The sequence below is a fragment of the Oryza brachyantha genome, chromosome 1 (genome assembly GCF_000231095.2).
Source record: "Oryza brachyantha chromosome 1, ObraRS2, whole genome shotgun sequence".
NCBI lineage: Eukaryota > Viridiplantae > Streptophyta > Magnoliopsida > Poales > Poaceae > Oryza > Oryza brachyantha.
In genome coordinates, this window is record NC_023163.2 from 14200085 (window position 1) to 14214407 (window position 14323).

General features: G+C 37.1%; 1 protein-coding gene across 2 annotated transcripts; it reads left to right on the forward strand.

Moving 5' to 3' along the window:
* The first annotated feature begins 695 nt into the window (after window positions 1–695).
* On the forward strand, window positions 696–11698 carry LOC102721685 (general transcription factor 3C polypeptide 5-like). Of its 2 annotated transcripts, none has more exons than XM_040524146.1 (14): window positions 696–1069; window positions 1157–1346; window positions 1966–2064; window positions 2150–2216; window positions 3139–3205; window positions 4869–4911; window positions 6139–6310; window positions 6416–6514; window positions 7918–7980; window positions 9161–9296; window positions 9932–10115; window positions 10498–10619; window positions 10704–10736; window positions 11239–11698. In XM_040524146.1, the coding sequence occupies exons 1-14, from the start codon at window positions 866–868 to the stop codon at window positions 11494–11496; spliced, it is 1737 nt and encodes a 578-aa protein (XP_040380080.1). In that variant the 5' UTR covers window positions 696–865; the 3' UTR covers window positions 11497–11698. The 2 variants fall into 2 exon arrangements, with proteins under 2 accessions (XP_040380080.1, XP_040380083.1); XM_040524149.1 differs by having other exon boundaries at window positions 10700–10736; window positions 11239–11506.
* The last annotated feature ends 2625 nt before the right edge of the window (window positions 11699–14323 follow it).

Consider the following 14323-nt stretch of genomic DNA (forward strand, 5'->3'; position numbering starts at 1 on the left):
GCTGATTGACTGTTGAATTTTTGTAAAAAATATCAATTTTGCCCTTATGCTTGGAAAGGAAAACCATAGAAATATGTGGAATATGGTATTAAAAGCTATAAATTCGCTGCTCGTGACAATTATATTCTTTACACTATAAGATATTATTCATGACAAAAATATTTTATAATAATAAAAATATATCATTTTTATTAAAAAATATATGTAATGCATTTTTGTGATATTAGTACAATAGATTTGCTACATGTGTTGTATAACTTAAAAAATGCTACCAATAACTTAAATTTATTATGGTTACCATTTAAAAAGTTACACACATTTTTAATATATATTTAAAATTTTAATTTTAAATACTCTAACTTAAATTTATTATGGTTACCATTTAAACTGCTACTCATATTACTTTCTCATACATCAAACTTAATGTCATACAATAAAGTACTATATTTTTAATGTGTAAATACTTTATTTTCTCATTCCTTACCTATCTATCGATATTTTTATACTTATTTAACGGTCAACTCACGTGAGGGACATAAAAGGAATCAAAACAAATATTAAGCGGTACATAAGGGAGTGACCAAAACTCATGGATATGCAAGAGATTGGGTAAATTTTTAGGGGCATGGAAGAAATTTTCTTTTTTTTAACAGATGGAGTAGAAAAAAAATAAAAATAAAAAACGAGCCCGCGTCCCACCGCCGCCGTCCAGACTCCAGACTCCAGACTCCAGCGAGCGCAGCAGGCGACAGCGCCGCCGCCCTCACCGGCGCACCGCCGGCTGCACTGGAGGAAGGAAGAGGGTGTCTCCGTCTGTGTCTGATAGTATTACTACAGTACCTCTCGCGGTCCCCCCCCTCGCCGGATGGCCTCACCGCCCTCCTCTCCCTCCCCCGGCGACGCCGAGGCGGCGGCGCCGCCTCGGCCACCTTCGCCGTCCGCCATAACCGACGGCGCCGTCTCCGGCACCATCCCGGCGGCCGAGGCCTTCGCCGTCCACTACCCGGGCTACCCGTCCTCCCCCGCCCGCGCCGCCCGCACCCTCGGTGGCCTCCCCGCCATCGCCAAGGTGCGTCGCCTTGATCCCCGCTCGGCAGGCGGGTTTGAGCGGCCGGCGTGGCTGATTTCGGCTTTTGCCTTTCTCTCTCTCTGGTAGGTCAGGGGCTCCGACCCTGGCGCCCGCCTCGAGCTCCGCTTCCGCCCCGAGGATCCCTACTGCCACCCGGCCTTCGGCGAGCCCCGCATGTCCACCGGCCTGGTGCTCCGCCTCTCCAGGCCCAAGGGCGGCACTGGGCCGCCGCGTGCTGAGGTGGTTGCGCGCGTCCGGAACGCCTACCACTTCGAAGGTCAGTGTGCTGAGCGCGCCATCTGTTTGATGAAATGCCTCGTCTTTCTTTCGCGTGTAGTGTGTCTGTTGTTGCGCTGTGTTGCATGCACGTCCAGTTAGAAGCTGTGTCGTGAGCTCCATGGGCGATCTGAGCAAGCTTGCTCGCCAGATATGTCAGCAGGCAAGGGCAAAATGTTCCTTAAATTTATTTGATATATAGGTGTCAAATGTGTAAGCTTGTGGTGCAATGAGTCCAAATATGTCTACATATACAGGGAGGGACTATTGCACAAAGGACCCTATATGAAGGTCTAAATTCTTAGCACAATCTATAAAATGTCAAATGAAAGGCACCAAAATGAGTCTGTTCTACTTAGTGTTGCCTGGGTGGTTTCTTAATGTTTGATTGTTTCAAGAACTTGTGCTATCTGAAGCAGAATTGAGTTAAATATCTTGTGTTTGTGAAATTGTATAAAACTTGTCTTGTTTGACTATCTCACTCATCAACCCTTGTGGTTGTAAAACTTAAGTAACACATCATATGATACTAAAATCACCCAAGCCTACTCTTGTTGTAAAGTCACTCTCAACCAATGGCTATTTGACGTGAAAATGTGCTCTGCTCCATGTCTATGCAGGTATGGCAGATTTTCAGCATGTTGTTCCAGTGCATGCTGCAGAAATGAGAAAAAGAAAACGTTCAGAGTGTCCAAATAATAAAGAAGATCTGTGCACTGGTAGCTTACCTTCTGATCCTGTACTTTGAGATGCAATGCCTTATAGTAATATTTCTTATTGTTTATTTGCTCTCCTGGATGACAGATAACGATGATGTCATGATGTTGGTACCTCCACTCTTCTCAATAAAGGATAAACCAACAAAGATAGCGTAAGTAACGCTAACTAAACAGTTATAAAATTGAATTGCATGTTGTATTATTTGAATCATCTTGTATTGGCATTCCTCTTGTTTGCTTTTAGAAAGGTAAGAATAGTCCTTCGATATGAATGCTAATGGAATTCCCTCTTGAAAGTACACATCATGGAACAGTGAATGGAATTACATTATCTGATGCATTATGTGTCAATATGCCCATATGCACATTATTTATGGTTAAAAAAATCCAAGAGAAGTGTTCAAGTCGGAGGCAGCTGATGAAAACAACCTTTATTGATGTAGTCTGCACAGCTTTCTATATCTGGGTGTAACAGGGTGTTTCTACCGATAAGTTCATTACTATTTGTGGACGAGTAATGATTTTTCCTCGAGCTTTCCATTTTAATTTTATAATCAACTGGCTCTTCATGTAGAAATGGTAGTATGAATGCACTAGTTGCATGATTGAAATGCAACATTTTAACTCCTGGATAATAACAGTCTTTTCTTGTTAGAAACAACCTTTTTATTTGCCAAAACCCAAATGTCCTTAATAAAACTCATATGCATGCCAACTTACTCATGCTAGCCCTCCTACAGTAATTTTTTTTTGTAGAATCAGTAAACCTCAACAAAATATCTCCAGTATTTTACTATTTTCAGAAGCACCCTGATTTTTTGCATGCTCTGTAACCTTTCTGTATTTCTAAATAAATTGCATGTAGCATCTTCTATTGTCACCATTGTGCCTCCTCTAGTCTTTTGGAGAGAACCACTTTGGATAACTGAAATCAGAAGTAGTTCAAGGAACCTTTAGCAGTAGAAATGCAATGATGTGAAATCCATTTGGCTGTATCCGTAGCATTTTGTATTTATAAGTCAAATATGATTTCTCAATATTATTGCCTCATGTTGTTTAATGTAATTGTTTTAGGCTTCTCCCGTCGTCCAGTGCATTGTCCAAAAGCATGCAAAGGGGAGTTGTACAGCATCGTTGGGAGGTGCGTCATCGTTGCATGCACTAGTTTAGTTATATAGCTCTTATAGTGGTTCTAGGGGCTCATGAATGTCTACTGGTGCATATAATTGTAAATTTCTCCTGTTTCTATCTTACGGGTAAACTTGGCTCAGTATTACTTAGCTTATCTTGATTTCTACTACTTCTATTTCAAATATCAGACCTACTAAATTTACAAGCCCCTTCCAAAATATAAAGTATGCACATGAATTGAATGCAATTTCTCTGTTTCTAACTCATCTATCACCCCTCTCATTTCAACCTTTATGTTAAACAGCCACAATTACTAGTCTGTTTACTCTATCCCTGAGGCATTAATGCTTTGGAGATCAACTTTCTTGGTTTGATGATCTCTTTAATCCCCATGCTTGACCAAAACACAAATTATAAAAGAAATGGAGGCGGGACTTTCAGTCTTTTGTTATTTCACTATATTGTAAGAGCATCTAGTTTTCTAATTTCTTTTTTAAATACATTAGAATTATGGTATGAGCTAGGATAGTGTTGTCTCCATTTGAAATATAGTGGATAAAATTGATTAAAACAAACTGCCCCTGGTTGAGTTTGACTAGTTTTTGGACAACTAACTAGCACTGTCCTTTGCTTTGCCATGGAAATTGATTTTCTCTATGCTGAAGCATATTACTTCATCTGTGCAAAAATATTCTATTCTTGGCCTTCTCTTCTCTTCTTAAATATATGAATTACGGATTGTAGCACTTAATCTACACCCTTCATTGGGAAAATGAATGGATGAGAATCCGTGCAGGTCTTAACTTTCAGTCCTTGCTATGACTGCATGTGATCTCAATCGCACACTGGGGACTGCACAGGAACCGAATCCCTCCAGAACCAACTGAAATGTTTTTAAGCAGCATACACTGGTTTAAGGGATAAAATTTGGCATATTGCTTGTTCTCAGCCAATGTTTTCAAGTTGTCCGATTAGTCGCGATTAATCACGATTAGTTGTCCTTATCGATGATCTGACCTCGATCAGGGACTCCGGCTCGATTAGCTCGACTAGAACCCTGGTCGTTCGACTAGTCGTCGACTGATCGCGATTAGTCGTCCGACTAGGGGGTGGACAACCAGGTCCGGGTTGCTTCCTGAACAGGCCTACTTTTGGCCATAGCCCATTAGGGTTAGCAATATATTGCTCATTGCCTAGGACTTAACCCATCACATGCCTGTCACCTGTTTTCTTCTTATTTTCTCATGGCAGCTGCGCTTGATCATGATATAGTGTGTATATATATAACTATAGATCATGATAGTGTGTATACATATATAACTACATATAGGAATATATATTATATATTATGTATATGTCCTGAAATATACTGGAAAACTATATGGACGACCAGGATTGACCAGACTCGACTAGTCGATCTGTTCGACGACTAATTGTGACTAATCGCCTAGTCGGTTCCATGGCGACTAGAGTCGACTAGACGATTTGAAAACATTGTTCTCAGCTTGTTACTGACAACTGATGGATTATCCATACTAAATTGGCATATAAACTACGAAATAATACATAATGGTTGTTCTTATATATTCTGCGTGTCTTTTTCATTAGAGACTTTGACAATTCAAGTTGGCTTGTTGACTGAATTGGTTATGTGTGTTTTTCTGTAATAACAGATGGATATTGGACCAACACTTGCGCTTCCTTTCAACGTTCAAGATATCCTTTTCTAGTGTTGTCCTGTCAAGCATTCTTTTTCCTTCGAAAGATATCTGATCTTAAATAACTTGACATAGGGAAGGAAGACAAAAATTGTAAAAACAAAATGAATTAGGGGGAATACTATACGGAGCTAAACAAAATTATGTACCAAGAATGGAAATATGAAATAAAAAAATGATATGTGTAGAATTGCTTACTTGGGAAGGATATTCTTTTATATTGGTTTAGTCAAGATACGGGATCTGTTTCTCTTTGATCCTAGAAATAGTTTGGTGACTTGGTTCTAAGACCAACTTTCTCATTTTGCTTACTTGGGAGACAAGATGCATTAGTCCATGAATGACTCATCCCTCAAAGCCAGACTTGCAGTGAAATTAGAATGGCATCATCCTATGAAAATCATGGGATTCTCTCATGATACATGGAAGAGGCAGAAGTTGTCCCTCCAACCAAACAGCTTAGCTTCCCATTTTTTGGCCATGTTGCATAGTTCTAAAGATAAATTAAGGTGCCCCTCAGAGATAAAAGCAATGAGAAGAATTAATTCATGCATACAGTTCTCTGTTCGTTTTGGGTTATTCATGATATTCATAAAGTGATGTTAACAAGTTCGGCTTTATTGACCCGAGTTTTAGTATGATGGTTTAATCTACATGAAGGCATTATCTTTTTTCTTAACCAAGTTGCAGCTGAATATATTGTTGTGTTTCTGCTCATATAGGATGAATGATTTGTTAAAGAAGAATTCATTGAGGGGAAGTATGAAAGGTTGAAGCAAAACATTGCAGAATTTGTTAAACTAACCCGATCAAAACAATTTGTTAAACCAATTCTTACTAAATTGTTTGCAGCTGATTTTCAAAGATGATTCGGAATAAGCACAGCTTAGTTACCACAAACTGACATATAATCTCTGAATAGGTTCAATATAATCAACAGCTATATTGTAATCGTGGACTAAAGTCATCGAGTATGGATCTACTAAGCAGATGTGTGGCTCTAAATAGGGGTGAGCATTCTTATTTTGGGTTTTGGGAAAATATATACCACACCAAATTTCTGAATAATCTGGCGATAGTGTTTGGTTTTTATCGAATTATGCTTCATCATGCAAGCAAGAAAGCAAGACAAACAGAACAAACCAACAAGACTGACAATAGTATTGCCAATGATACTAACATCGGCAATATTGCCCTGTTCTTTGTTATCTTAATTGACACTTACCTGTTCCGGAAAAGATTAACTGGGAGGACCACATTTCGAAAAATTCACCAGAGTGGGGTTGGCAGATGGCTGTGTGCAAAATGTTTGATGAGCGTCCTGTGTGGCCAAGGCAGTCACTTTATGAACGTTTGATTGATGATGGTTTGCAGATCTCTCAAAGCCAATTCAAAAGGTTTCATTATTCGATCCACTCATGTAGAATTGGCACATTATTTTTGTCTTTTCAACAGTTGTTCATTCATTCTTTCTCGTGGGCATATTTTGTTTATTTGCTCAGGCTTCTCTTTAGAGCTGGATATTACTTTTCTACTGGTCCTTTTGGCAAATTCTGGATCAGAAGAGGATACGATCCTCGAAAAGACCCAGAGTCACGAATGTAAGCATGGACATCTTTTTGTAATATATTTGAATTATTGTTTATTTTTGGCACCTTTTTCCATGGCATCATTATGGCAGAACTGCAAAGTGTCTATTTTGTACAGAAGATGGGAAGCATAGAAGTGGTCAATGATTGGGATAACAGATAATTAAATACAAGGCACAAGTGATAAGGAAAATAATTGTCCTACAAGATCACTCTCATAAGTGAAACACATATTTCTGGATTGGTAACAATAGTGGTGCCTCTGTGTTTGCAATCTGCGCATTATAGTTTGATGATTTTTTTAGATGGGTTGGGTTAACGAGGGTATGGGTTGCTAGTCTATTGGACATGGGTAACATCAATCTTTTAGATGATTTGGATCAGCATAAGCTCTAAGTCCTGCTAATTTGTCAAACAACTGGTCCAGTCCAACTTTAATAGCATGCCACATTGCCACTAACGATATTGTAATGATGATTTGGTATTTTGAAACAGTAGCATAAGTGCTCACTAGGCAGGTAATAGCGCTCCGCTCAGCCTGTGGTCTTAGTAGCGATTATCAAATTATCATCATGTCAATGTTTCATCTGTTTTCTTAGAGTAACAAATGAATGATTGAGTAGAGTCGTAGACATGATTACTAGTGGCTTTGAGTTGTACCTTTGCATCTTATTATCCAATTTATGAAACAAAAGGAGAAAAAAGAAGAGAGAGATATCTAGCATTTCATTGCTGTAGTTTTTTTTCATCCATGATCCATCACCACGGTCAATTCTGGATGGGCAGAGTGGAGAAACATGATTATGATTTGAAAACGTTGTAATGTTTATAGTGCTAAACATTTAAGTTCATGCCATTATTAGTTAATTGTGCAAGAGGGTAGTAGAATGACATTTTCGTCGTATATGTTCTTGTCAGTTGTTGTCCTGGTAACACTGACCTTTTTAACTGTGAATTACAGAACCAACATGAAATAAGTTGATTTTTGTGTGATTATTATTATTCTACTCCTTGTCATGATTATGCAGAAATAATTGATCTAGTGTTTAGGAAGGTTTCTGTAGTTCATGCAGCTATTGTTATTGATGCAGAAAAGTTTTAGACTACCATATCAAAGGGAGAGTATCATCTTGCATGTGATATCTAATAGACAGTTTTGATTTGATTCCTAAATTCCAATGTTGATTTTCTTCAGACCAAGTAGCACTCAAAGTTTCCCCAAAAAAATTACTAGGTTCTTTAGCGACCCTTCCGTTTTATGTGTAAGTGAGGGTAAATCCATTGCAGCTGAACTTTGAGGCTTTAAAATGATTATAATTTGGCATTCTCCTGTCATGCTTTCTTTAAACCGAGAAATGTTTTTTCTGGCATTTTTCTAATGCTGTTTGGAATGCTTTTTTTTTTTTTGGATATAGGTTTCAGAGAATTGATTTTCGCATGCCTCCTGAGCTAAGGAATCTTCCAAGGAAGGACCGTAGGTCAGTAATGTTTCTTTCTGTGAGTAACATCTCTTTTCTTTTAGCTTGAGACAATGTCCTATTAGTATATTTTTTAAAAAATATAGTTCATATTCTGTTGATTTTTCCATTTTTCCTGTATTTAGTGACTTAAGCGTTGTATTCTTAAATTTTTTTTTGAGAAATTCATGAACACTAGAAACCACTCCTAATTTTCTTTTCTTTTTTTGTTTTGTTCTCTATGCAACACAGCGTTATGCTATGACATTCTCATTAAAAACTATAACAACTACTCAGTCATTTTTGGTTTTGCATATTTTCTTTTCGAAAACGCTGGAGAACTGCACTTAATTTCATTAAGAGGAGAAATATTTACAAAAGAGAAGGATACAAAGCAACCCTCAAGAACCCAAAAAACAACAAAAACAAGACAACCAAGGCAGAGACCTACTAAGGAGTTCATGGAGTGCTTTGGCTCCGGCGATGCTACAAAGAGTACTCTCGCTAGCTGTGCCTTGGACAATGACCGAGGTACTAGGCGTAGCATCATTAAAGATACAATCATTATGGTGCTTCCAAATTTCCCAAGCTACTAGGATAACCAAGGAATTTAGACCCTTCTTCTCCTTCTTAGGCACATTTTTGATGGTTTTGAACCACCAACTAGAGAAACGAGGCGAAGAGGGCTGAGGGCTGCAGCTGCTCTTCCAACCTTGTCGAAGATTAAAAACCAAACTTTCAGTGAAAAAAAAGCACATTTGACCAAAAGATGTTAAATGGTTTCTTCCTCTTGATCACAAAGTGGGCATGCATCCGTGTGTTGCATTTCTAATGTAGCAAGACGTCGGAGGTCCAACATCGGTTTTTAACCACCAACCAAGTGAAGAATTTGCACTGTGGCCCAACTTTTCTATGTTCTTTTCCAAGGTGCAAATGGTTGTATCATTGTTTTTTGTGTTTGTGATAAATATTGTTTGTAATTTTAATAAGACAGTTTATATATTTTTAATTATGGTAAATATATACATTTTCATGGAAACTTCTACAGCAATTTATTTGATTTTTGTAGATAATTACAGTGTCCATTGTAAATTTAGGTTATGGATGACTGTTCAAATCTTTTTTTCTTTGTATATAAGGCCATGTTCATTGTTGCTTGTAGCTTTGTGATATTTAATTGATGTTGTTTTGGCATTTACAGATCTGAAAAATGGACAGAGATGTGCAAGCTTGAAGTGATGCCATCGAAGAGTTTCATCTTCCTGCAATTATTTGAACTGAAGGATGAGTTTATTCAAGCGGAAATTCGAAAACCTTCTCATCAGTCAACTTGCTCAGTGAGTAACAAAATAACTATGTTCAGGCACAGAATATCTTAACTGTTAACTTCTCCATTCATTTTTGATGTTTTTAAATCAGTGCATCAAACATTATGATGATTGATTAAATCTGTATCCGAAACTATATTACTAGACCTTTCGTTAAAAGACTACCATGAATTATATTTTATTAGGATATATTAATAGATTTCTTTTTAAAAGTGTGCATGCCTGATTTATGTGACTGAAAATAATGTTAAACAAAAGGGGCAAGATGTGCTTATTAATTCCATATTTGTTTCTTTTATATGGGCATTAAATTTTGGATGGGAGATCTACTTAATATTCTCTTGGTCAATGGAAGTTAACTGTACTTCTGGGATTTATTGTTGATCTCAAGGACATATATCGTGACCTCATTATTAATTATTGAGTATTATTATTACAAGTTGTTTGTTGAAGAAAATAAGAGAAGCCAGCAAGTTTGTTCTCCTGCAAACAGGGGGTTTTTGTAACTCAGCAATGATTAATCTAGGCCACACATGCTTAATTTTGAGTGATTATTTCATGCCCAACAATCTTGATTCATAGTTAATACTAGATTTTTTGGGGGTTCTGTATTATATAATCTAAAACAACTGATTCTTGTGTAGCATTTGACAGGTTGGTTTTGCAAGCCAATGATTAAAACCTTGAGATTGCAACTGAGCATACGGTTATTCTCATTATGCCCTAGTGAAGATGCTAAAAACTTTTTGAGGAATGCCCATGAACTAATTGAAAGGTCCAAGAAGCAGGAAGCACTTTGCCGATCTGAGCAAGTAAAGGAAAATAAAGGTATTGTTAGATTTATTCAATTTTATATCTTAGTACTATCAAAATGCATCTTGTTTGATATGTATGAGCATTGGGCACTCAAAACATATTATGTTTTACGTTTCACATTTTGAGGACATATGCTCTGAGATATGAATAGTATGAACATATTGCTACTTGGATGGCTTAGAATATTGAGTAAATTTCCCAAAATGCTGGGTACTATGGTTCAAGCTGCAGAGCTATTGATTATGTATGATACTGTGTTTTACTTTTGTTCTGATGGGTATGCCAGAAACTCAGGGCAGTCAGGTTCCCTTTTTGTATGGATGAGTATAAATACTTGTTCTTTTCCAGAGATACTTAAGCACATGTTACCTGGTTGTTCAATCCTTTTCTCCAGAAGCACCTGACAGACATAATGGAACTGAGGATCAAGCTGGTGGCAACAACTCTGATAGCGAGGATGCAGATGATGACGAAGAGGAAGATAAAGAGTCAGATGGTTATGAATCTCCACCTATGGTATGCCATTGATTTAACGGTTGTACCAACTTACCATAATTTGTGTTACAGAAACTAATCCTTTTCTGTTTCTCTTGAAGGCAGATGATGTCCCTGATTTCACCTTGGAAGATCCCTGTATCCTTGACATGAATCATTGATCTATTTGATTAATCCTGGGGGTTTGTTTTTGTCCTCCTACATTGGCCCCTTTCTACTTGAGGATCTTGTCCATTTGAGGCACAGGACTTTTTGTTGGATGCATCCTATTTTTTCCCCCCTAAACTTAAGTAGTAGCCTCTCAAGCTGATACATCACATTTTGTTTTTTACTATGTTGGTAGCCTATTAAGTAGTAGTACCATTACAATGTTGGTTAGTGAAGTAAACAAAGATGCGTCGCTTAATTTTTTATTTATGATGTCGTTAGTAGGTAACTTGAAAATTTATAACACAAAGGCAAAATCCATTCCGCCTTTACAAGGCTAAAACTTCTGCATGTAGTTCTAAAAATTGTTATTCTTTTTCATTGTTGGAGTGGCTGAAGTTGTATCAGTTTTGCTAAACATAACTTTATTTTCCCCAATACAATCTGCTCGTGGATGAGGTGCCCGACAGTTTTCCTATTACATTTATATCAGTTACATCCGGAGAAGGCTTCTCCAATGGATACCTTGAAGAGATGTTGCGCAGTTTTCCTCTCCATGAAGATGGCCAAAACAAACCAGGTGATGCTCCTATCAATACTGAAGCAAGTGATGGAGAGTTTGAAATTTATGAACAACCTAGTGACGATGAATCCTCTGATGGCTAAAGAGACATTTTGGGAGTTGCAGGCTTGCAGCCCATCCTTTGTTCCAGTTTTAACATACCCTACTTGCACAGAGCTCATTGTTTAGCTTATTTAGCATTAGGTTTTTATATTGTTATATGTTTTAGAGCTTATTTTAGGCCTATCTTAATTAATCTTTTGATATCCAAAGGATCCTAGTATTTTTTTGACATTTCCTTTTGAAGTTCAGATCAGATGTAACACAAATAACTTATATTTGAATTTACAAGCTATATTTTTACATTACAAGAACATTAGTAGAATTTTTCTCCGGCTGCAACCCTCTTGTAAACTCTTCGTTTTCCATTGATTATTTTGGATGCACTTATTAGATAAACGCTGTTGTCCGATAATTTTATTGTATTTTATTAATCGGAATAATAGCGTGGTTAATGTTTCATTTATGAGAGATTGTTATCCAAAATGATACTGTAATTATTTGAGTCTGAATTAATTGCTTTTGTGGATTGATTCGATAGCTCAAGTCGTTCAGCTGCGGACTTGTAATGGGCCAATGGTTACGTTACACAAAAATCTGCTCACATCATCTTTTTATGAAAAAAATATCCTTAAGGGAAACTGAAAAAAACCTGACTGTTGATGTTTTATACTCTCTGTATTTTCATAGATAATGCAGTTGATTTTTTTATCAGACCATTTATCTTATTAGAAAAGCTATGTGATTATCATTTATTTTGATTTGATTGGATTTATTACTAAATATATTTAATTATAGTTTATATTTTTATATGTTTGTATATTTTTTAACAAGACGACGGTTAGATGTGATAAAAAACCAACAAAGTATTCCCTCTTAGAATACGGTGGGAGTATATCAAGAAAACATCCATTAATGGATCGAGCCATGCGTAACGTTGAGGAATATTACTATTTGTCGACTATCTGATCGACAGTTATATATGAAGACATGGGTTTAAGTAGGTTTAGGCTCTCGGTATGCAAGATAATATTCTAATCCTGTTTGACGATTGTATTTGATTATGAACAAATCAATTAGGAAATTATCGAATATGACATCGCGGATACTGAGAATATGTCGTCATGTTCTCTCCCAGTCTACTAGTAGTGAATTTTTCGAATTTGAATTGAATTTCCAATTCAATGTCAATATCTAAACGGAGCTTTTGAGTTATTTAATTACTGTTATATGCTCATAATGAAGCTCACACTACACGATGACACAAACCCCCAACAGATGACTGGTTGGCAAAACACCACACTCAAAGAGAATGATATTCTCTGTATTTAAGAACAAAATACAGATAAGTTACTGAGTCCCATTCAAAGACTTATGGCTGTATTTCGTTTGTGTTAGGGTAAGTTAACTTATCCCGATACGCAAAAACGTAGTAATAGATTAGTGCACGATTAATTAATTATTAATTATTTAAAAAATATAAAATGGATCAATATGATTTTTTAAAACAACTTTTATATAGAAAATTTTTACAAAAGATACACCGTTTAGCAGTTCGGAAAATATGCGTGTGAAAAACGAGGAGGTAAGTTATCTTAGCTGACGGGAACGAACGCGGCCATACTATAGGTCGGTAAAAGTTTTCCTGTCCAACTTGAACCAAGCCTGGTCTGCAGAGAGATTTCCTGACCAAGATATTTTTGCCGACCGACCATCTGACTCTAGTGCCATTGATTTGCTGACCCACATTATTTTTACCGACCAACCACAGTTCCCAACCGATGGTCTGCCGCAAATATTACAATCGCCAACCTACTATATGAACTCAGTTGTCCATATACAATTAATAATATACACTATTATACACTTCAGGAACACAAGTCCCAAAAAAACAAGAGGGACATCAAGTAATGGCTCGCTTTATTCAATCAGCGAACTATATTACAGTGTTGTCCAAAACCTACACATGAATCCCAATAAACTCTGAAGTAGAAACAACACAATAGCATCATTTTATTCCATCTAAAACGTTTTATGAATTAGTTGCCTAGATACATGGAATTTTTTTAGAATTAATATTATTTTAATGAAAAACCACAAAAGTATAGACCATCCGGAGAAAATCCCAAATTTAGGGGTCTATTGAACGGTGGGCGTTCGACTGGAGCCTATCGAACGGAGAGAGTTCGACAAGGCGCACCACCCGTTCGACTGGAGCCTATCGAACGGAGGGAGTTCGACAAGGCGTATCACCCGTTCGACTGCTAAGCCAGCTGGACCTGTCGAACTGCCACAGTTCGATAGGGGGCCTGTCTAACTTTGGCAGTTCGATACCTGACTAACTTTGGCATTTAGACAGGCCCCCTGTCGAACAGGGGCAGTTTGACAGGCCCTGTCCAACTGCAAGGATGACGATCTAGTCCGATCTCCTCCCCAGTCGACTGCTGGTTGTTCGACAGGGTCGTATCGAGAACCCTAAATTTGCGATTTTTCATGGATGCCCTCTAATTTTACGATTTTCTATTAAAGTAAGGTTAATTCTCAAAAAAATTCTAGATACATGTGTGTGCTAATGAATATAGGCAAATGTATAATACATATACATTGATATATAGATGAATCTAGATAAATTTAAAAAGTTTTATAATATGAAACATAGGGAATAGTAGATAACAAGTAGGAAATATGGCCAGATCTAGTGGCAAGATCGGCAGTAGAGAGGAGGGTGGTGGAGGCGGCGGAGAAAGAAGGGGTGAACTGACAAATTAGTATATGATTAATTAATTATTAATTATAAAAAATAGAAATATATTAATCTGAAGGTTTAAAACAACTTTCATATATAACTTTTTTTAAAAAATATACCTTTGACCATTTGAGAAGGGTGCATATGAAAAAAACGGAATATGAGTTACTCTCCGTTCCACATTATTAAGACTTTCTGCCATGCCTAGAT